At 52.1% G+C, this 23,893-nt stretch overlaps 2 protein-coding genes across 6 annotated transcripts in view; one reads left to right on the top strand and one right to left on the bottom strand.

Moving 5' to 3' along the window:
- ATG7 (autophagy related 7) overlaps positions 1-4,044 on the top strand; it is a 227,812-nt gene extending 223,768 nt beyond the window's left edge. Inside the window, 1 exon segment of the mRNA XM_047744561.1 lies at positions 3,771-4,044. Within this exon segment, the coding sequence (XP_047600517.1) occupies positions 3,771-3,803 (33 nt within the window). The 3' untranslated portion in view covers positions 3,804-4,044.
- Positions 4,045-5,472: 1,428 nt separating this feature from the next.
- Positions 5,473-23,893, bottom strand: part of VGLL4 (vestigial like family member 4) — a 160,072-nt gene continuing 141,651 nt past the window's right edge. For all 5 annotated transcript variants that reach the window (XM_047744579.1, XM_047744605.1, XM_047744589.1 and 2 more), the window contains 3 exons: positions 13,294-13,516; positions 8,157-8,280; positions 5,473-7,723 (listed from right to left, as the gene is read on the bottom strand). In XM_047744579.1, coding sequence (XP_047600535.1) covers positions 7,452-7,723; positions 8,157-8,280; positions 13,294-13,516 — 619 coding nt within the window. In that variant the 3' untranslated portion in view covers positions 5,473-7,451. The remainder of the gene's footprint in view (positions 7,724-8,156; positions 8,281-13,293; positions 13,517-23,893) is intronic.

The raw sequence follows: 23,893 nt of genomic DNA, 5'->3' as shown, positions 1-23,893 counted from the left end.
CATTTAGATCAGTTCCATTTGGAGTGGATTCCAATGTACAGTGAAGCATGGAATCAATTTTATCTTTTTGCAAATGACTGTCTAGCTGTCCCCATATCATCTATTAAAAAGTCCGTCTTTTTCTAATGATTTGTGATCACCTTATCATTAAGATACTAAGTTTCCGTATGTACTTAGATGTTCTCTTCTGTTGTCTCTGGACTCAGGTCTTGCCATGGGCCCATCTGTCTGTTGCCATGGTGACACAATCCTCTTCTAAGTTGTTGGCTTTATGACCTGCTTGAACATAGAGCAAGGGAACCTCCTTAGCGTTTTTCCTCACCAAAGTTTTCCTAGACATCTTTGCTTATTTATTTTTTCCCCATAAACCTTAGAACCAGCTTGTCTAGCTCCAGAAAACTTGATTTTTTTTCAAGTGGAGATTGTGGTAAATCTCTATATGGATTTGGGTGAACCTGACCCATTTCTTGCTGCTGAGTCTCCCTGTGTGCACACGGGAGAACTTTCTCCATTGGTTCCAGTATGCTTTTCATAAGGCCCTGGCAAGGACCACTGTGGGGCTGAGCTGATGGGGTTTTTTCATTTGGGTGTTATACATTTCATGTAGGTTGATTCCTTAGGAATTTGTTTTTCATCATTCTTATGATGGGTTCTTCTCTCTCACTGTTTTCCAACTGGCTCCAATTTGCATATCTGAAGGTAGACTTGGTTGTTGGTCATTTTATACCTTGCTATCTTCTGAATATTGTCTTTATTCATCTCTTGGATTTTCTGGGTGTACTTGCATATCATCTGCAAAAAGAGATCATTTATCTCTTCCTTAGGGTATGAACATTTTTAAAGCTTTGTGTTATATATTGCCAAATCTCTTCTTTTGAAAAATATGGTACCAATTTATGTTCCTGCTGGAAGTGTTTTGCCACTCCCTTCCCTTGCCAGCACTGAGTATCAACATTTTTTAAATCTTTGCCAGTTTTAATACAACCTTCATTCATTACAAAGAGGATGTTCATGGGGTCCCTTATCCGTCAGGCGCTTTGAGGAAGGCTAAGGTCACAGCACTCCTCCCCACCCCGTAGGCCTTATTCCAGGGTGAGATGAGACTAAAGTTTTTTTTTTTTTCTCCTCCAGCTTTACTGAAGAATAGCTGACAAATATGTGTACAAATTTAGGTTTTACAAAGTACTGATTTAATATACATTATGAAATGATTGACACCATGAGATTAATTACCATATCCATCCCCTCACATGGTTAGTGTGTGTGTGTGTGTGTGTGTGTGTGTGTGTGTGTGTGTGTGTGTGTAGAACACTTAAGATCTATTCTCTAGGCAAATTTCAAGTATATAGTATTTTTAAGTGTAATCACCATGTGTACATAGGATCTCCAGAACATACTCCTCTTACAACTGAAGGTTTGTACCCTTTGGCCAACATCTCATTTCCCCCAGTTTCTGGCAACCACCTATCTGCTCTCTGGTTCTCTGAGTTCAGCATTTTTAGATTCTACCTATAAGTGAGTTCATATGGTTGTTGTCGAGGCCCAAGCTTCTGGAAGCTTACAATTAAGACTGCTGCCTTCCTGGGCCCAGCCTATGGGAAAAGGACTGGCTGCCCTAGTGGAGAAACCCGTCTCAGGCCCAGAGAACTCTTTCTCGAAAATCCCTGAGCAGTTACAAAAAGTCCATTACCCGCCACCCCTTCTGTAGAGCCCTGTCATAGTAAGCCCTTGGGGTGCCAGGAGCAAGGGGCAGAGCCCGTACCCCTCCCAACCCTCCTCCCACTATGTGCAAACTTAGGGCCTGGTGCTGAGGACCCTTCCCCATCGAGGAGATGCAGTACAACATTTAGAGCCTCTGGAGCTCCTGCTTTTCCATTGTGCCCTTCCCTGGGCCCGACTCCCCCATCTCCCAATGTCCTTTAAAAAACCCCATCCATTCAGAGGGCACAGCTTGTTGACATAGGTGGCCCAGGCCCTGGCTGGCATCCCTTTCACCCCCAACAGGTTTTAGCGCTCCCCACGCCAACCCTGGCCCCGTCCTTCATGCAGCCTGTCCCAGGCAGCCTTTGTTGTTCATGTCACCTTTGCCCACACACCTGTGCTCCCAGCTCTGTACCTGACTCGCTCTGCGATCCCAGGCGAGCATCTTACCTCTCTGAATTTGTCTCCCTCTGCACCTCCCGAGCTGTGCTGGAGTCAGGGAGGGCAAATTTGCATCAGCTCTGTGCAGCCATAGCCCGGGGGCCCGCCTCCACCAGGGGCTCCACCAGTGTGTGTTTACTGGATGTCAGAGTGAAGGAACAGATGAGCCCCAGCAGTACAGCCCTCCGGGAACTGATTTTGCACCCAGGTGGTCTGGACCGGGGGATGCATACATCCAGGGGCTTCGAAGGGCAGCCTCTACTTGGGATACAGCCACTCCATCCCACCCCCCCCATCAAACCCCATCTGAGGGTCTAGGCCCTGGAGTCTATTTCAAGCCATGCTCTGGAGCAGCTTGGTGGGCAGCTGGGCCCCAAGAACGGCAGGACTGGTCTGATCTCACTCCGGTCACCGGACCCCAGCCCAGGCTCCTCCCCACCCCGTCCCTGCTCCTACAGGCATCTGGATCTTTGCTGGTGTATCTTGGGGACAGTAGGTTGTATGTAGAAAGGGGGGATGGGTGTGCAGCCCAGGCAGCTGGGACCTCAGGATAAAGGAAATTTCCTTCTCTCTGTATTTATTTTCCACATCCTTGACTTTGAAGGCCAAGCTGGTGTTGATATTTACCTTGGCTGGGCCTCCCCATCTCCCTGGGCCAGCCTCATGTAAACATCATGTTCCTTCTCTCAGTTCTGCTAGGGTTGAGGTGGCCTTTTGCAACCAGTTCTAGGAATTTTGAAAGTTTGAAGGCTTAAGTTCAGAGACCAGCCCCCTAGGGAGCCCAGGGTGCGAGGAGCCCCAGGGGCCGCTGTACTGGCCTCCAGCTCCCTCCCAGGGATCCAGGCAGATGGCAGCAGAGAAAGAAGCAGTTGGGCAGGGCCTCCTCACTCCTCTTAACAGCGATGATGCTGTGAGAGCCCCACTGTCCCCTTATTCATGCTGCCCCCCGAAGGTTGGCCCCCAAAGTTTTGGGCTCCCCAAAGACACACAGGGACAGAGGCAGGACCTGGCTGTCTCCCCTGGGACTGGTGGGCAGAGAGCTGATTCCCAAGGGCCAGCCGTCAGTCCTTGTCCCGGTGTGCCATCTGTAGTGCATTTGGCACCTGGACCACAGCTGACATGCTGCCCCGGGGGTGGGAGGCTGCTGAGGTGGGTAGTGTGTGCACGGGCATGTGGGGCCTCCTCTGAGCAAGTGCACAGGCCAGAGTCCCGGTCACGGGGGACTGTGAGGAGACAGGATTACTTGGATTAATTTGAGAGACAGGATGGGACAGGGGTCGGTGTGGCAGAAAAAAAAGCGGGGCAGTGATGGCGCTGTGCGGTGGGCATCGGAGGTGAGGGGCGCTCACAATCCCCACGCGGATCCCAGCACCCCAGGCCCCAGGCTGGCCGCCGTTCACTCAGCAGTGAGACTTCAGGCAAAAGACTTCCCTTCTGTGTGATTTGCTTTCATTATACAAGAACTGGGGTGTCTGTCCTTAGCAACAAGGGTGTTGTGAAGCACGCGTGTGTCGTCTTCAAGTGGGAGCTGTCATTCTTTGCTTGCTCACACACCACACAGATTTGAGGCCACATCAGTGGGCACCACCAGCCATATGGACACTGAATGTCTCCCCTTCTCCACACAGATCTGGGACATGAGCGACGATGAGACCGTATGACGTGGCCCACCCTCGCCGCCTGCTGAGGAACCCTTGGTTACTAGAATGGGACTGCTGCCCCCAGGACTGGTGATTCTGGGCCCTGCGCCCCCGCAACCTTTGTGGTCTCCTCCTCTGCATACCTTGAGGACCAGGGCCCCCGCTTCGCTGCCCAGGAGCATCTGGTGTTCTCCATTTCTCATGACTCATGATCCTACCAGTTTGAGCTGAATAATAACCTTGGCTTTGGCATTGCCCTTGATCTGGGACTTGGTTCCCTCCACGAGTTTTTTTTTTCTTGTTGTCAAATGTTTGATAGTCAAAACTCCCGGGATCCCACCAGCTTGGCCCCCATAGGGCGGTAGTAAGGACGGGGAACATTGAGTCCAACACATGCCAAATGCGGGGCAGATAAGAGTCCCTGGGCTATTCTACAAACCCCAGAGAGGGGCCTCTGGGTACCAGTGAGGGAGGAGATCCTTGTAAACTCTTGTCAGTCTGGCCTGCTGGAGAGGGAGGAACGTGCAGGACAGAAGGGCCCGCACCCATCCCAGTGAACCCAGAACTCCAGTCCGGACAGAGTCTGCTACCCCGACGGTTCCTCCACCTCCTGGCCTATCCTCAGCTGTGGGCAAAACACCTGTGCCGCCCTGCCTCCCTGCTCGGGGGAGGAACAAAGTCGATGCTGCTGCCTTGAACTGGTGGAAGGGCCACATCCTAGTAATGGCCTGGGTGGGCGCCCCACCTGCCCTGGAGGAGGCCTCACACCCCCAGAGCCCACTCCTCTACGGCCAAGGGAAGGCGATGCCTTCCCTCGAGGGCCCTCCTCAGTGGTACACGGAACGCCCTGACTGCAGTATGTGGTGGCCATCCGTGACACCCAGAGCTGCACCTGAGGACTTGGTGGGGAGGGGGGACAATCTCTCCCCACTTGTGATCTTGGGGCATTCTCTTCTGCTTCAGGCCTGGGACCCAAGTCAACAGTGAGTCTGAAGGCTGACTCTGAGGCGGGGTTTCTGCAGGTCAGGTCGTGAATGGGGCTTCTTGGGGAGTTGGAGCTACAGACGCTGTCTGCCCGCCTGCCTGGGGCAGAGGGGGTGCCTTTGGACGCAGGTGCAGGCCCGCTGTGCCGTCCCCGGGCCCGTTTGTCACACGCACAGCCTGTGGTTTAAGAGCACTTTATTATTGTTCTTAAGGCTACTTTTAAGTACAAAAAAAAGATGGCCTGCCAAACCTTTTTTTTTTCTTCTTCTTCCAGGAAAAACAGGCCACAGAGAATGGTATATTACAGATTTACAAACATGGAGAGAGAACGGTCAGAACGCACTGCGACGGCGTGGCTCTGTGAAGAACTCACTGTGCTCCTCCTGAGGCCAGGGAGTGTGTCCTTTCCCAGTGAAATGTTTGGTTTTCTGCTTCCCTGTGTGCCCGGGGCCCCTCCAGAGGCCCGCCTATCCCAGATAGGTCAGTGCCGGGCGCCGACAGGCCGCTGCCCGAGGAGCCCGCCCTTCCCAGAGCCCGCCAGCGGCGGCTGCTTTCCCGCCGCAGCGCTCAGTAGCCTGGAGCAATAACAAACTAGTGGCTATTAAGGCAGATGCAGTGTTCTCATAGAGTAACTGTGTTCCTGCACTTTTACAGACAAATCTACGACCAAAAAAAAAAAAAAAAAGATCAACTTTTTTTTTCCAAACAAAAAAAATATGAATGATTACAATGGGAACGGGGAAATTAAATAGCTACATATCATTAACAAATTAATTGTTCTTCAAAAAATACCTACAAATTTCTCTGTACATTCTTTACGCACAGCGTAATGATGGTCTTAAAGTTACCTATATAAAAAAAGTGTTCTCACTGATTTTTCCTACAGAAAATATAGGGGCCCGAATGCGAAAGCCTGGAAGCCCAGTTATGTGGGGGTGAAATGTGTGCAGGGGCAAGAGGAGAAGGGCTTTTCTTCTGCCTGTGGAAAGACCTGCGGCCACCCTGGGACCACAAGAGCCGATCTGCTGACCTTTCTGCCCAGTGACAATTTTTACAATTAACCAGCTAACCTGTGTTTTTCTTATACAGAAAACCAGCCTCGAGGGCTCCCGGGCGTCCACAGTGCCTCACAGGGGAGGCGGGCGCACCTGTTGTCACCTGGCCAGGCAACTTTGTAAGCCCTCTGGTGGCCTTCTAGAGGCTGGAACGGGCCGGGGGTGGGTGGGTGGGGGGTGGGATAGAACTGTACATTTACCAAAAAGAGGAGCAGCTGTTGAACATCCACAGCTGTGTCCGTCATGCTTTCTTCTTCGCCTAATTTCTAGTTAGTAGCTATTACTCTAGCAAACGATAATAAATGCAGTGATAACTGTATAAAGTCAGAGGAATGTATACTGCCTTGGCCCCAGCATATGAGGAAGCACACAAAATACCATATCACAGATTGTCAGTAATCTGCTGTTCAGCCAAGAGGGTTGAAAGGGAGCAGTTTCTGCATGGAGGGAAGTTGGAAGACACAAACCCCAACTCCCCTGGAAGCTAGTAATAAGCAGACAGGGATGCAAAAAATAAACGTCAGCTGGCAGCCAAAACCTCCAGCATCCTACACGGCGGCTGACCCACGACTGGCCTGCCCGTCTCCAGGGCCTGCCAGCCCCACATGACTCAGGAGTAATGTGAATATCAAACAAATCTCAGAGTACAACTGTACCAGCAGTAAGTATATCTAGGACTGTAAATGACAAAAATAAACTAATTCTGAAAAGAAGCTAGTAAGTATTAAGGTTCTTGTTTACTATATCTATACAATTAATAGAAACCAGCTATTTTTCTCCATTAAAACATGCATCATGTTGAAAGCACTACAGAATCCTCCAACCTCAGCTCTAGTCTAACAAACTGCAGTGTTTAGGAAAGGGAGAATGCCCGTGATTGGTAGAGTCTGCAGTCCAGTTGAAAGCACCTGAAATCTAGAGAGAAAGACCTATAACCTGTATGAGACTTCCCCTTCCAAAGCTGTTTTGTCTAAATTTAAAAAAACAAACAACACACAAATGGTTAGAAATGTCATCCTTAAACCTTTTGTTTTTCAGCAGTTTGCCCTCAGAGCACTAGCATCTCACAGAAAGCTGTCAGGCGGGCAACTTTCGCCTCCTCCAATAGTGCAAATCAGACGCGACAGTTCTCTGTTCTCTTCAAGTAGATGCACGCACGCAGACGCACTCACATGCGGCCCGGACCAAACACGCAATGGAAGCGAAGCCACACACACACCCCGGTCTCAAGAAGCAAATGGAAAAGCACGAAGCATCTGGGTCACCAACATCATGGCTTGTGACTGAGAAAGCGTGCGCCGTGGAGTCCTGGCCCCCGATGGGGCAGCAGACCTGCATCAGAGGTTTCTTTGGTAACTGAGGCAGGAAGGCAGGACGCTACGTTAGATGGTCCACGGGCAGCTCCCGGTATCGAGTTTGAGGCCCCCGGGTATGAATACCAAGCAAGTACAAAAACAGAACAAAAATCCAACGACATGGTTTTTGCAAATAAACCATCCCTTCCCTACCCTTCCCCCTACCCCACCCCAACAATTTTTTTTTTTGTTTTTGTGGTTTTTTTTAAGCACTGACTGTTCAAAGCTCAGGCAAACCATGCAGATTGACATCTTGTTTGAGGGTGGCACTCCCTTCAGGAGACCACAGAGGGGGAGTGACTGTGGCTGACCATGTGCGCGGAGGGGCTGGCCGGCTGGCCCCTGCGCGAGGCTGACTCGGGGCTGCTGGACGCGCCGTCCTTGGCCGCCTTGATCTGAAGCCACGTATCACCCAGGGCCTTGGCAAAGTGGTCGTCCACGGAGCCTGTGATGGACACTGAGTTGGGCGCTGGCTCAGGCTCCTTGTAGTTCTTGCCCAGGCTCCTGCGGAAGTGTTCCTCCACCACAGGGTCGCAGGTGGTGGTGGCTGTAGGGGAGGAGGACAGCGGTCAGTCAGGACTCTGGGGACAGAGGGCCCGTCCCCACCTGCCCTGGCTTGGCACTTGGCCAGATCTCTCTTCTGAACCTGTAACATGGCAGCATGCCCACCTGAGCTAAGGATGAGTTCAGAGAGAAAACCTGGCCTTGATAATGGGAGATCTGGTCCCACTACATCTTCTTCCCTGGAGGTTTCTTCCCTCTGTCCCACTCAAGCCAGACACAATGCTGGGTGCATGTGTGCTCAAAACCAAACAAACCCAACACAAAACACTTTTTCAACCTCAATAAAAATACAAGCTCCAGAGGCTACTTGTTCTGTCCACAGCAATGTAGAAGGAATGCAAACACTCCACTTGAATCCTGTCCAAGGAGGAAGCCTGAGCCCCCACCCCAGCCGCCCCACGTGCAGGGTGACTTACAGCTCTGGGCCCTCCGGTAGCTGGCTGGCCCGGCCGCCACACAGCCGCTGTGCGCAATGGGGCAGTGGGAGAGGTTGCAGTTGCGGGTGCTGGCCGAGGCGCACGTGATCACCGAAGGCCGGTTCTGGGAAGAAGAGGAGGCTGCTGTCAGCTCTGGCTTGGGAGGCCAGATAAGGAGCAGTGGTGCTCAGCCCTGCTGACGACCCCAGTCCTTATACACTTGCCACAGCTGGGACACAGAACAAGTCTCTGTCCCTCCACCACCACGGAGAGCACTCATCCTGCCTGCAAGGAGCCAGGGGCCACTGTCCTCTAGGCCATCAGGTCCCTGTCCTCTGGGCAAGGCTACTCTGAGGTGAGCCTGTCCTACAGCCCCTCCTGACAAGAGGCAAAGGCAAGGCCGGCCTGTCTGCCACCTCCAACTGCGAAACCAGAGTGAACTTGCTAAGCTACAGCAAACTCACAGTGAGTAGGCCTCTATGGGTGCGTGAGAAGCCTCCACAGCAACTGCCGTCAAGTCCCCAGGGCAGCCCAGTCCCTGCCCTTCTCAGCGTGTGCCCTACAGCCCAAGGGCTTCTAGGAGCCCTCCCGGTACCCTCCCAACATACTCCCAGTTTTTGCTTAAGCTAAAGACAGCTCAAGTTGGTTTCTATTATGACCACACAAATCCTGATGGAGACGGAAATGCAGGAAGTCCATCCAAGTATGAATTTAAATGCACCCCACCCCCGGCCCAAATTGCTCTAACAACACTCTCTCCTTCCCCACGACCACCTCCCCATTTAGCAAGTCAATCATGCCTTCCAAGTACACCAGGAAGACCCCAGCACCTGCTCCTCTAGCCCACGCACACTTCAGAGCAACCACCAGGAAGCGTTTCTGGAGCCCCAGACCTTGGCACAGTATCCAGGACAGAAAATATTTGTGAATCAAACAGCTTCCTCAGGTTCCATCCAGGAAAGATCCCTCCTGACAGTACTGAAGACAAGATAGAAGAGGATATGCCCCAAGTGCCAAAAAAAGTAGAGGGGAGCTGATGGAAGGGCCCCTCAGAGAGCCATCAGGGCTTCTCTACCCCTGGCCTTTGAAGAGTTCAATCAGTAGCCCGGGTAAAGACAAAAAGGCTTGCACAGCAAACCTTCCCACGATGGGAAATGAACAGGAGTGAAAAACATGTTCTGTGATAAAGATCTGGACCTGTAAGGATGGGCCAGGACGTGCTTGAGTCTAACACAAAATTACTCACATCCAAGATGGGGGAAGGCATGGCTCGGCAGCAGCGCGGAAAGGTAATATGGGGGTTTCACTGCTAGCTCAACACATCAGCCACGGGTATGGAGTCTGAGCCATCACAGCACGGACAAAAGTGGTGCAGACAGAACATGACTTTGAGTCCAGGTCCACTCCCCCTTTATCTGGCAGCACCTTCACCCTCTTCCCCTCCGTTTCTCCATATGTGAGACAGGAAGAGTGGCAGCTGAAGAGGGCGTTGGAGGACCGCCTGAGGTGAGAGTTTGGGGCCAAGCCTTGGTGGCAGGAGTCCTGCCCTGCAGGGGCTGGTCTTACTGTCCCTGGAGGGTAGCCTGCAGCCTGAAGTCCACCTTCTGAAGGTTCTTTTTAACACTGAGACTGTGATCTCCGTGGTTCCCCTCTCGTAGCATGTGCCCTCCATCCATGAGACTGGGCTGAGGCAGCCATGTCCATAAGTGACCTTGCCCCACTGGCCACGCTGGAAATCTGACCCAGGCTTGGGGCCAACTACTAAGCCAGACTAAGTAAGAGATTCAGGTTGACCTCAGGAGTCATGGGATGGTCATACCAGAATGGCTGTGCAGGTTGAGAAGCAGAGAGAGAGAGAGAAAAAAAAAGAGAATGTGGAGACTGGACCAGCACAGAGCCGGGGAGGGAGAATGTGGCTTCCTCACCAGCTCTCAAAGGCAAGGGCTGGCCCTTCCTTCCTGATCCTGCCATACCCATGACCCTGGGCTCCAGGAGACGCCGCAGGTCCTCCCAATAAAACTCCCTTCCTTTTGTGCTTACGTCAGCTCAGGCTGGTTTTTGTTCCTTGCAACCAGAGTCCTGGCTGACGCAAATGTCACCAAGTAGAGCCATGTTTTGGGGAAGGGGTCATGGAAGGTGAAGAAAGGTAAAGTGTCAGAGAATAAATTTGGGGAAGCTCCGAATAAAGCTATAAGAATCAAGTCAATGTCCAGCTTTTATGTTAGCCACTCTGGAGCAGAAGGTGGCCCCTGAGCAGGGCCCAGCAAGACAGAACCACCGGTGAACATGTGGCCACCAAGAAGACATTCCAACCTCATTCCTAGTAGCAGCAGATCATCTCCAGGACCCCTCCCGGCTGGAGATGAAGGAGTGCAGGCCTCCTGCAGGCCTCAGGCAGGGCTTTGGCACCACACACCCACCTGGAACAGGCCTCTGCCTCCAGATGCTGAGTGCAGTGAGGTCCCGTGACCCAAACTCCTCCCCACACACCCTCGTTTTCCAGATGGGGAAAATGGAGGCCAGAAATGAGTAACCTGCTGGAGCTTCCCCAGCCACCCTGAGGCAGGGCCAGGCCGAGACGGTCACTCACACTCCCTCAGCCCTCGCCCCACCCGCTCTGGCTGTGCCCAGAGCCGGGGCTGCCCTCGGGAGAGAGCATCCAGAAGAGAACCATCCTACTATTCACTATCCCCGGAGCTTGTTCATATGTAACTTTAGCCTGCGTCTCCTCATTTGCCCACTCTCATGGGCTCTTCCGCAGCTTTCTTGAGGCCACACTCTCCCCTCTGAGCCGCCATCACAGAAACATGCAGCGGGGTGACACTTTCGGCAGGCTCCCCACACATGCCTCTCTGGGAACTTTCCTATCCCAGTTCCCAGAGATCTGAGTCACAGTTTCCAGCCAAGAGAGACAGGCTTCCACTGCCTGCCCGCCACCCGGAGCTGTGTCGTTGCTCCAGGAAGCCCTGTCCACGTCACTGCCCTGGCTCCGAAATGCGCGGTGGCAGGCCCCCTTCCCCACCGGAGCCACCCTGACAGCTCACAAATAAAACCCAACCCCGGACATGGGCGGATGCTGCCGAGCTGCCCATTGCTGTGTGGCCAACATAGTGCCTGGCACAGAACTCAAGAACCATCCAAGAGGAAGCTCAGGCCCCAGTGACCATCCAGGCCACACCATGCTGGCATAGGAAGGAGCTCGATGAATGGTCACGAGGTGCACAAAACACATGCTGACCCGCAGCCACGGAGGGGGGGGGCAAGCTGATAACCTCTGCTTCACCACCAACCCCAACCTTGAATTAAAGTTTAGGTCTGGGCCACCATGTCAGGAAAGCCAAAGCCACCATACCCAGGAGAGCTGTGAACTTATTCTACGGCCACTGGCTTTGTTTTCCAGCCAGGAATCCCCTAAGAACTCAGGTTCTCAGTCCCAGAAAACATGCTCAACAGCCCCACAGCTTATCTGACGGGTCAGGGACCCTCTTGCTGGACTGGGCAGCCAGGCACACTTTATAGAAGGGTCGGGGAGACCCTGGTTAAAAAAGCCAGGTCACTCTGTCCACCGGCACACTTCTCACACAGCAAATATGACCAGAAGCAACCAGAAGACCCTCAAAAATCACAGAAACCCAAGTTCCAAAACTTCAGACACAGGTGTTCTGGGCAGAGATAGTTCCAGGGGTTCCGGGGAGCTTCTTACCCAAGCCATGGGCTTAGAGGCTGAACTTCACCGTGGAGTCCCACCCCCTACACACACACACATCAAGGGACTCTCCACGGCACTGGCCACAGCCAGAGGGCTCAGTTCCCCGATCCTAGAAACCAAGTCTCTGATACTTAAACCAACTCTCCTGTGGCCCGAGTGCGGCCCCCTCTGCACACACCCACCTCCCTGACCAGACTGCGGGCTCCTTGAATCCTACGCACGTGTCTCTCTGTCTCCAGGGCTTCGCAAAGCCCTGGGGCACAGTCCACACTAGTAAGTGTGCAATCCGTGAGTGTAGGGAGAAGTCGGCCCAAGCTGCTATCAGAGTAAGCGGCCATCTGCTGCCACATTAGTAGCTGAAGTACTACAGTCACTTGATAACCAGACTTGTCGAGACTGAAACTGTCAGTGCCTCTAGCTTACTTGCCCAGCTTCTACATCCTCCCCTTGTACACAGTAGGCACCTACCAAGTTTTGTTAAGTGAACGAAACAAAGGAATTGAGATGTTAGCCTTGCTGGGATTCCCAGGCACCAGCACCATCTGTCCCAACGACAGACTGGATCAGAGACAGGCGCCGGGCAGTGCTGGCCGGGCCAAAGCACAGCTGGGGCAGACACGGGTGCAGTCATGCACGGTGGGGTGCTGCACAGAAGCCGAGGCACGCTCCGCAGCAGAGTCTCCAGCTGCGCCCGGCATCTCCTCAGGACATGGCACCTGCCTCGTTCACCGCCCGTCAGTCTTCAGCAAACACTAGCCAGGGACGTATTGGGCCACAGGCCCCAGAGGTTCACAGAGAAACACCATGGCTTGTGCAGGAATTCCAAACCTCGATGCTAATGCTTTCTTTTAGATTTCCCCAGGAGCCCCACTTTTGAAATACTGTTTTTTTTTTTTTAATCAAGCAAACTGTGTTTATTAAGTAATAATTAATTTCCTTATTTTCCTTTAATAAAAAACAACCCTATCTGCCAATGACAGATTTCTCGCCAGCAGGAGCTAAGAACTGCTTTAACCACTGACTGTAGAGGATTCCAGCCCAAAGCAAAGGAACCTGACATTTAACTTTGTCTGTGTGACGTTATAACAGGTAAATGCAGGATTTTCCTTGATCCTCCTAGAAACAGGATCCCCGAGGAAGACTGCTGAAAACCTGAACCGACCCTGCCTCGGGCAAAGACGCTAAGCCCCAGAGATGCTAAACGTCTTGTCCAAGATGGTCAGTCCCGGGAGGCCCAGCCCAGGCAGGTCTCAGTGGGACTAAATGCGAGGCGGCATTTGGTAAAAGGACCCGTGCTGCCACCACTCTTCTTTCTAAGCACAGAACCGAGGGTAAGCACCACCTCTCCTGCCACCTCCCTCCTGGCCCTCCATCCTGCACTCTCCGCCTGGTCAGCCACCAACGGGAACCCTCTGGCCAGAGGCATACCTGCTGCCGCTCCACTGGGGTCAGAGTGGGTGAGATGCCAGCCGGCCTGCCGGCGTCCATGTTGTTCTTGGTCAGGGCGAGCGGCTGCTCCAGGCTGAGGCTGGGGAGGGACGTGTACAGGTGGCTGCCGTGCAGGCTCATGGTGGGGGCCACGGCACGCTCGATGGGGCTGCGGCTCCGTTCCCGGGGGTCTTTTCGACAGTCTCCATTGGCAGTCTTGTTCCTGCAAGACAGGAGAGAGCACTCAGATGGGAATACCTGGCATCCCTGGAATGGCAAATGGGACGCCAGCCCTGTGCCAGGCGCTACAAGCTCATTATTTCATTGAATTCTGCTCCGTGCTGGGGATAAATATTTATCATCATTTCCATTTCCTGAGGCTCAGGTCAACAGCTCACCAGGAAGCTGAGGAGCCCCAGCACTAAACCAGGGTCTGAAGTCGGCTCTGCAGGGCCATCCGAATGAAGGTGGCAGCCCTCTGCTTAGCATGCTGCCCCACACACGGCTGCGTGCCTATCAGAGCCCTTGCATGAGAAACTCTACGTGCTCAGAGCCTGGAGAACTAGCCTATGCGCCTGATGCCAGCTTGGTTGGACAAGGATCTGCCATTCAAAAGGATGAAGAGGATGACGACACAGTCACCGGACACCTCCTGTAGGGTGGATCCTGTTCTGGGCTCCAGCAGCATGAGCTCTCCAGGTCCTCCCAACAGCACCAAGGAGACGCCACAGCGATCTCCTCTCCAGAGGACAGAACCGAGACTGGGGGCAGGGGCGTGTGGCTGGTAAGGGGTGGCGTCTGCCGTGGCTCCCTGTGTGCAGCTCTACCGTCCGGAATACACCAGCCATGGCAGTCGGCTTCAGCAGAGTCCCAGAGACCTCGGCCACATGTGCAGCACCCAGCAGGTGCCGTGTGAACATGGATGGGCTGCCGACACCAACCCTCCTCACAATCTGAGCAACTGCGGCTCAAGGCAGCATCCTGTGCGGCATCTGTCAGACAATGACTGGCCAGGCACAGCTGATCAAAGCCCAGGAACACCGGGTTGGCCCAGCTCCCTCCTGCCCTGTTCTGCAGGGGTTCTTTCTGCCTCGGGTCTCAGCCCCTGCCATCTACCATGTACTCAGCTGCCGGCACAATCTTATTCTCAGAACAAATGAGAAATCTTTTAACTAGAAATGTGGCAGAGAAAAATTTCAGTGACTCTTCTTTAAGGAATGCAAATTATTCTTAGAGTCCACAAGCAACCATCCTCTTGCCTCAGTGCACAATGTTTTATAGCAGAGAAGCCTAGGCTCACACACTAAGAAAACCAAAGAAAGCAAAAGTCACAGCCTGCCTCTCTGCCTGAATAAGAAAAGAGGTCAGTTGGAATTTTATACACACGGGCAGGTGCATGTGTGTGACAGGCATGCCTTCTTCTGTCGTAGGCTCACATGTACTTGTAGGAAATAATACAGAGTGATCCCATGTGCCCTTTGCCCTGTTCCCCCCGATGGTGACATCTTGGACAATTACATACAGTGTATGTAACACCCAAGCTACAGACAGACAACCGGCCAGCCTGATTCACATGCCCTGCATTACTTGTATACCTCCAGCATGACCTCTTTATAAAGCAGATCAACCCGCACAACCCCCTGAGTTACAAATCTCAGTAGCTCAGCACCCTTTCGAGGCCTTTCCCACTCTGGTCCTGACCACCTTTCTATTGTCATGCCCCCAACCATGGTGCTCTGCAGTTACAACCATCTTCCTGCCATTTCTCAAGTAAGATATGCCACTTTCAGCCTCTAACTGTGTATTTGGCCTCCCCACACCCCCGACACACAAATATACCACTCACTGCTGATTGTGCCTGCTGACCTGCCTAAGCTGCTCTGTTCTCAATCCCTAAGTGCCCCGTGCACACCTTTCATAAAAAACCCATCACACCATTACCAACGTCTTCATCTATGCACTGCCCCCCAACCTCCCTGGGGGCTTCTGGGGACACACCAAGCCCTGTGTGCCTTGTGGTGCCTTCCCCGCCCAGCATGCTGCCCTGTGCGACAGGCCCACAGCGGGCACGAGTGAACACAGAGAAGGAGCATGCAGGTGACCGGGAAAGGAAAGGCAGGCACTGTGGTAATGGAACCAAGGATGAGCAGAATCGGGAAGTGAGTGCTGAGGAGCCAGCTACAGGGGTGCTGACACCCTTTGGACGTGGGACAAGCTTGGATCAATATGCCCGTGGGGGCGAAGCAGAAAGAGCACAAGACGTGGCGAGCTCTGTGAGCCCCAAGCTTTGATCCTGCACATCATCTCTCGGGCAAGCCAGGGAGCCCAGCGTCCTCATCTACCTGTGGTCACAGCAGAATATCCCTCAAAAGGGTTTCAGCCAGGACTGAACAGAAGACAGACACCAACAATCATGCTAGCCCAGTGCAAGTGAGCAGGGGACATGGTGGGACCACATCAGCTGTAAGGTAGGGTAATTTACTGCAGAAGGTACAGTGTTTAATTTATGGGTGGTTTTTCTCCCTCTTACCCTCTGGTTGACTATACAGAATGACTTAAAAGCAATTAGAGAGTACACTGTCAGCCTATTAAGACGGTCATGCAAGAGTATGTTCTGGTCACACAGTTTAATGCTACACTGCACACATGCCACCGGCACCCCAGCCATTTTCAAAGAATTACAGTACCAAACAAATACAAAAAAACCTTAATTTTGAAACCCGCCTGTTCGTCATCCCATCTTCCTCTGACGATTCAGAAGACACGACAGGCCTTTCCAGGGAGGGCCACAAGGGCTGCGGAAGCACGTAGCCGCGATCAGGAAGCCCCGCTGAGGAAGTCCCCGCAGCCAGCCCACCAGCCTGTCCCACTCGGGATCAACAGGACTTTCTCCAGACGGGTGTTTATTGCTAAATATACATTTTCTCAGACTAGGAAAAGATGACATCATCACAATACTGATCCTCAGTATCAGATTTTCTTCTCAATGTGGATAAAATACAATATTTGATGGATCCATAAACTGCTTCCTTGACACAATCTTATCCCTGCTCCTCACCCACCAAAACGATGTTCCTGGAGGCCACTGAATGAACAGCAGGCGCTCAGGGCACGGACCAGTGGGCTTCTTAGTCCCAGTCCACCTCTGTCTGATTCAGACTCCCAGCTTCTCAAGCAATGTTAACTGAGCCCCTATTCTGTGAAGGCTATAGAAAGGAAGACACGGCCTCGCCTTCTTGCAGGTTGGTGAGCCGGCAGGCCAGGCGCGGGCTTCCAAGGGGCAGCTGCAGCCCCGAAGTGCCAGTAGGGCCCCAGGCCCCGAGGGGAGGCAGAATGCTGGAGAGTCAGAGGGCAGAGCCGCCCAGGGCTGACAGCAGGAGCAGTTTCAAGCTCAGGCAGCACCTATCTCCGTCCAATGTCAAAGTCACCAGTGCAGACAGAGGGCAGCCCGCATCCCCCAAATCTGACGTCCGTGGGGCCCTTCAGTGTCAGCCAAGTACAGTGACGGGTATCAACCCGTCAAGCCTCGGGATGGCCAGACAAGGCCTGGGGACTAGTAAGCCACATCCCAGGGGAGAAGGACACCCCAACACAGCAGGGAACGGTCGAAAGGCATCCAGCTAACAGGGCAGACAGGAAGACAGGCCAGGGCCATACCCACAACCTGCACCCCCGAAGACCTGCTCTGCACCCACCCTGCCCCCAGGATCGGGAAAAGAGAACTTTGGGGAGGCTAACGCAAAAACCAGTCAACTGCAAGCATGACGCAGTGGGGTGTCATGGATCAGACAAGACACTGACAAACACAGAGAGAAAATGTCTGAAGAACCTGGTGTTCAATTTTAGCAAAATTATACATTACTCACATTTCCAGCTCATTTTCCTGGTTCCCGGAGCTTAAAGACCGACATTGTTTTCCACGTTTCCCCGCTCCTCCAGTGAATCATAGCCCAGGCTCCCCAGCTTCCCAGAGAATCATGTGCTCTCACTGACAGCAGACAGACCACACGCTTTCCACCCGGGAGATCCAAGTCACCCCCGTTCTAGTTAAAGGCAAAGTCTGCTCGTGAAAAACCAACTGCAGCCCCGTCGGGGCCCAGAGGCCTCCCAGGTGCCTGGCCGCCACCAAGGCCAGGCAGCTGACTCCACAGCATGCCGGCCTCTCGCTGGGAACGTGCACTCCCCCTGGGGCAGCACCCCACTGCCAATGTTCAAGGAGAGGAAGCAGAAAGGGGGACAAACGTGGAGAGGTGATAAAAAGGAAGATGTCTATTCCACGTTCTTCCAGGACCAAGTGTTCCAGGGAATGGACAGCGCATGGCCCTCTGCCCTCTCTGAGTTGAGAAGCCAAGTGTCCACTGGGTCTGGGGAAAAGTGCAGTGAGATGGCAAAAGGATCCATCCACCACGCGCAGAAAGGGCACTGTGTGCATCTGTGTTCTCATTAGAGTGAGGTTTTCCTGCCCTTAGATAAACAGGAGCTCGAAGTTGAAACCAAACCCTTGGAAAGGATCACCTGACATTCTGGGGCCTTAGCTGAATTCCATGAACTACTGACGGCTATTAAATAAACCAACATGAGCCTGAATTCTTCTAGCAGGGGAGAGACAATGGGTAGAAGACATTTTTGTTGGTGCTTTCAAGGGCATATTCTGGGCCCCAGGGGGCCGCCGTGGCTGCGGGTCTCTCTGCCCAGGTGAATGAGGCAGGGCCCAGCCAGCCCCTGCAGGAGCAAACCAAAGGCCTGCCATGGCCTCCTCCATGGTGCACAACAACAGAGGTTCAAAGCAGAAAGGAGCCTGAGCAGTGGTGAGGCCCCGGGGAGCAGCGGCCATGAGAGGAGGGTCACAGCCAAGATACAGCCCTCTCCCTAATGCAGTCCTCCTGCTTCCATTTCACTCCTTACTGGAGCAGTTGCCCTCTGGGAAACCTACAGGACAGTAACAGACCTTTACAGCCCCCACCAACAATAATAATAAAGTCAGGGGGCACCTGGGTGGCTCAGTTGGTTAAGCGTCTGCCTTCGGCTCAGGTCATGATCCCAGGGTCCTGGGATCGAGACCCGAGTCGGGCTCACCTGCACAAGTGCACACACATGCTCTCTCTCAAAGAAAATCTTCAGTGAAAACAACAATAAAGTCAGGAAAGCATCTTTAATTTTTTTTTTCTTTTAAAGATTTTATTCATTTATTTGACAGAGAGAGATCGCAAGTAGATGGAGAGGCAGGCAGAGAGAGAGAGAGAGGGAGGGAAACAGGCTCCCTGCCGAGCAGAGAGCCCGATGCGGGACTCGATCCCAGGACCCCGAGATCATGACCTGAGCCGAAGGCAGCGGCCCAACCCACTGAGCCACCCAGGCGCCCCAGCATCTTTAATTTTAAAAAGCTTCCTCAGACAACATACTTAATGCCACTGAATGGTACACTTAAGAATGGCTAAAGTGATGTCTGGTTGGCTCAGACAGTAAAGTGTGTGACTCTTTATCTCAGGGTATTGAGTTCGAGGCCATTGGGTGTAGAGATTATTAAAAAAACAAAATAAACTTTATAAAAAATGGCTAGAATGGTACATGGTATGATAAATAACGCTTTACCAGGATTAAAAATAATGATTTTTTTTTTTAAACCAAAAGCATCCAACAGCCATTACTTACTGAGTTCCTTGTGTTTATGACGGGGTGGGTGGTGCTGCCCCAGTTTTACAGAAAAGAGGAGCAAGATGCTGAAGATAAACACTTAGCCAAGGATGGAGGGAGAGGCAGGGCATCAGCCAGACATACCAACCGCTCCTCCATCGTCCTCCCAGGCCCTTGTGAGAGTCCTTCTCTACCGCCTGCTCTGCCCAAGCTTCTAGGAGGCCTTCCCTGACCTCTGGACTGCACGGATGGAGGGAACAGTGGACCTGCATGAGGGGACCACCCCTCCACTGTGTCACCTTGCTTTGTAGTCAGCCAGCTCCAATGACACTGGCGAGGGCCTTGCACCTCCCGTGCTCTGCCCTCTCCCCAGAGGCCTGCGCAGGGCCAGGCACATGGTGGGCGTTTCCCTCTTCACTGAAGAGTTATTATTAAGAATTACTGAATTAAGAATTACTGAATTAAGAATTACTGAAGCACCTATGTTATGCATGCCTCCAGAGAAGAGCATCTGTAGTGAATGAAAGAGGGATTAAGGAAATTTCAGCAGCAATTCCCAGCAAGAGAGACCTTCTGAACAAGCAGAATTTTAGGGAGCTTTTAAATACTGAGAATAAACAGTAGTGAAATGTCTTCTCCCTGTAACTACTTTCCCCAATTTTTGTCCTCCTGCCCCCCAACTGTCTCCTAGGCCGTCACGCACCACCCCACTTTCTCCTAGTGAGCAGGGTAATATTCACAGCTTCCTGACAAGCAAGAGGGCACTTGGATGCATCCCCAAGACACTCTGTCAAGCCTGTCACTCCTTGGTACCAACTACAGACAGGAAGCGGAGGGGTCGTGACCACCAGGATGCTGTGGGGCAGAAAGAAGGCAGAGGCCCCTCCTGGATTCAGAATGATGAGCTGTGTGTCACAGGCAGGAAAAGCTGGGAAATACGGGCATTCACAGTGCCCCAAAGACACAGAATAATCTGGGACCTCTGCTTCAATCACAAACACATCCTGCTTGGCAGCGGAAAGGGGACAGAGACTGCCTTTGACTTTAACTGTGGGGAGACACTGTGTTGCAAATGAAATTATCATTGCTTAACAATCAAGACAAAAGCCAGAGCCCTACCACCATCCAAGGTCCAACCTGCGTGGGAAGGGCACCACAGTTGGTGAATTACACTGTTGCCACATCTATCCACCCACATAACCGTCTTCCCTGTGAGCTCCCCACAAAGGTAGCATCCCTCTTATGCTAGTTCAGCTTTCAAAAAGCACACTGTAGGACATGTGTGCCCTACAGTCCCGGTGAGAAGCGTATACCACTGGCATGTTGCCCTTAGAAAGTAGTGTCCAAAAATATAATGCGTTTAAAGTCAGGGAATCCCTCTATTTACCTTGATTATCTTTATTATCGTGAACTATCACTTATTGAGTACTACATGCCAGATCATATTCTAGCCCTTATTGTTACGAAACCCCTCACTACAGTGTAAAGTATCATCCCCATTTTATAGATGAGTAAACTGAGGTTCAGAGAGGCAGTTCTTCTCAAGTTGCAAAACCAATACAGTACAAGGATTCTAATTTCTATATGACTGGCTCCAAAGCCTTTCCTTTGCACCTTGCCCTCTACCACCAGGCACCCCGATCATCTCTCTGGTTTGCCCTCGTTATAAATAACCCACGGTGCTTCTGAGTACCTCTCAGGTAGATGTCTAGAAGCACACCACTGGGTTGCCGAGCTCACCACCTTCCAGACTTCAACAGATGCTGCCAAACCCATCATGACATAGCTGTCCGCTCTGCCCGGCCTCGGCCAGCGATGCGCCACCGGCCCTGGCCACGTGCATCTTCCACGATGTCTGGCTTCGGCAGCCTGTGGATTTCTGCCATTCTTGTGGAGCACAGTCATTCCTCCTTGATGTTTTAACTTGCATTTCTCCAGTTACCAGCGGAGTTGAACATATTTTCATACATCTCTTGGTCATTCTATTTCCCATTATAAATTGCTTTTCATTTGTTATGGGTTGAATTGTGTTTCCCCCCAAAAGATGTTGAAGTCCTAGCCCCCAGGAACTGTAAATGTGATTTCATGTGGAGTCTTTGCAGATAATCCAGTTAAGATGAGGTCATGAGGAATGCCTGGGTGGCTCAGTGGGTTAAAAAGCCTCTGCCTTCAGCTCAGGTCATGATCTCAGGGTCCTGGGATCGAGCCCCGGGTCAGGCTCTCTGCTTAGCGGGGAGCCTGCTCCCCCTCTCCCTCTGCCTGACTCTCTGCCTACTTGTGATCTCTGTCAAATAACTTTAAAAAAAAAAAAAAAGATGAGGTCCTGAAGGTGGGCCCTAATCCAATAGGACCGGTGTCCTTATAAAACGTGGGAAATTTGAATAAAAGGGCAGACAGGAAACGACGTGAAGACAGGGAGAATGCCACCTACAAGCCAAGGAATGCCTGAGGCTACCAAAAGTTAGGAGAGAGGCAAGAACAGGTGGACACTCAAAGCGCTCAAGAAGGAACCCGCCCTGCTGACACCCTGATCTGGGTGGGCCGCCTAGCCTCCAGGACTGGGTGACAATCTGCTTCTCCTGAGCCCTCTGCTCCACAGCACTTTGTCATGGCGCTCCTGGGGGAACCGGTACAATTTCCATGGCTTTTCCGCACCACTGCTTTATACTTCTTTAGCTATTCTCCACAATCATGTTCTTTCCTGCTTTATCTGTAATTAATATACCCCATCCCCCTGCATACGCATGAATGTCTTAAAGCTTCATTTTCAAAGAGGCTCCCAAGATCCACTGGACCTTGTCATCCATGCCTGTCATTAGGAGGGATATTTAATAAAAGTGCCAAGAAATGACAACACAAGTTGACATAGTGTGTGTGAGGCCAGGTGTGCCGGGGAAGCTGGAGGGTTAAGCTATCCCCTGACTTCACTTCCAAGAGCAATTCAGGAAGTCAGGAAAAGGCATCCCCAGCTGCCCCCACATACAAGAGGGAAGAAGCCTATCAGCCAAGTTATGATCCAAAACCTTTTGGCTCAGTAACATTTTGGACAAATGACGGGATGAATGACCCACCAGATCTTTCCAACATGCTGCACTGATAGGCTCACCGACAACCAATCCCTCCAGCCCATAGGCCAACTGTGGGTATTGTCCTCCTTCCCGCATCAGTGCTTGTGCAAGCCGTCTGGGGTGCCCACCACCATGCCCTTGGAACAGGAGCTGAGAGGTGGTGTGATCACCTAAGGTGACGAGGCGGGTAGGTGGTGAGGCAGGGACTCAAACCAGACCAACACTTTCCTCTTCTGCCAAAATGGCCTGCGGGGGTTGAGAAACAGCCCCTTCCTCTAGGGCAGGGAGTGGGGGCGAGATCACAAATAGTGTGTAGTGTAAGAGGAAGTTTGTATCTAAGTGACATTTCCACCATTAAGGACTCGGACTCTGTCTCTATAATTGAGTCAAGGGTTTCCAGTCAAAACCTTCCCAAGAGTGAGAGGCACTAAATTAGTAAAAGGACATCTCTGCATACTGTCCAGCCTTCAAGATTCTTCAGACTTCCCTCTATTCCTCCCGCAGATCAGCCCTCATGAACATTCTGGGAACTCCTGCAGGAGACTGGAAGGAATTCCAGCGGAAAGCAAGTCTCTCCTTGAACACAATTACTCTGCAGATCTCACAAGAGACCCTGGGGAACCCAGAAAACCTGATTGACATTACCGGAGTCATAGGGTTGCACATACCCAGCACAGCCACTTAAGTAGAGCTTCTAGAGAAAACCCAAACGTGAGCCTTAAGAGAATACATTTCTTAATGATTTTGGCTAGAAACCTGTCTAAAACATCCTATGACCTCCTTCCGTTCTTGGTGACTCAGGATCTTCAGCATAAACATGGCTCTCGGAGGCAAAGGAGCAGGCCTCTGTGACTGGCCCGGCCTGAGTTGTCTCAGACGGCTCGGCCACTTGCGTTCTTGGGTCAGCGACTAGAGTCACTCCTGGAGAAGCCACTGCCCGTGCTCGTCACCCTGCTCCTCATGGTGAGCCAAGAAGCCAGGCAACTAGGTATGCTAGAGCAGTGTGTAAAGGAAGAGTAGATAGGCCCTGAGCGAGTTCAGGGCTGGCCAAGGCGCCCTTCCCCGTCTCCCACTCCAGTGTTCACAGAGCTGACCTGCTGCACAAAGGAAGAGCTCTCCAGAGCTGTCACCCATAGGAGGCGAGATGCCCAGCGATGCTGGCGGGCAGGGCAGAACTGCCACAGATAGTCAGGAGACTCAAGCCATGGTTCCAAATAGCTCAACCCTATGCAAATAAGGCACTGGTTTTCTTCGACGAGAAATGTGTGCACATGTTTTCCACCATTAGCAGAGACACAAGGAAAAACCTGAGAACATGACTTATAGAGCATCTCATTCAATCCTCCCCACCCCCACCGCCCCCGTTGGGGATGACTGCCACTAAGACGGTGGGCCCCCACCTGCGGGCCGGGGACGCCAGAGTCCTCGTGCATGGCAAGCCCTGCTCGCCCCTCGGATGGACCACATGCCCCACATTTGTACCCTCTCGGACTTTTCACGAGAATGGATGTGTGGCTGAGATTCATAAAATATAAATTAATTTAAAATTCCTACTGCTACTAAATTGGTAGGAGCTTTGGACATTATGCATTCTCTCGATGAATGATACTTAAAAAATACAACCACTATCATATTTTTGGCATCAAACAGAGTCCTTGTACCAGAGATGGGATGGAAAACATGTCTCCCCTTCTGTAAATGAGCTACAATGTCTGAGGTGGACAAAAGCCTCGAAAAGACAATCTACCTCCCTCCACAACAAAGAGGAATCAATATGGTGCTATTTTGCTCTGCTGTTCTGATTTGGGGAATGCTTGGGTCAGCTGGGGCCAGGTCAGGAGAAAAAGGGGGAGCAAGGGACCTGCCCACCAAGACTTTCCAGTGTCAGCACTGGCTTT

The sequence above is a fragment of the Lutra lutra genome, chromosome 1 (assembly GCF_902655055.1).
Source record: "Lutra lutra chromosome 1, mLutLut1.2, whole genome shotgun sequence".
NCBI lineage: Eukaryota > Metazoa > Chordata > Mammalia > Carnivora > Mustelidae > Lutra > Lutra lutra.
This window is presented reverse-complemented; position numbering and strand designations above follow the sequence as displayed.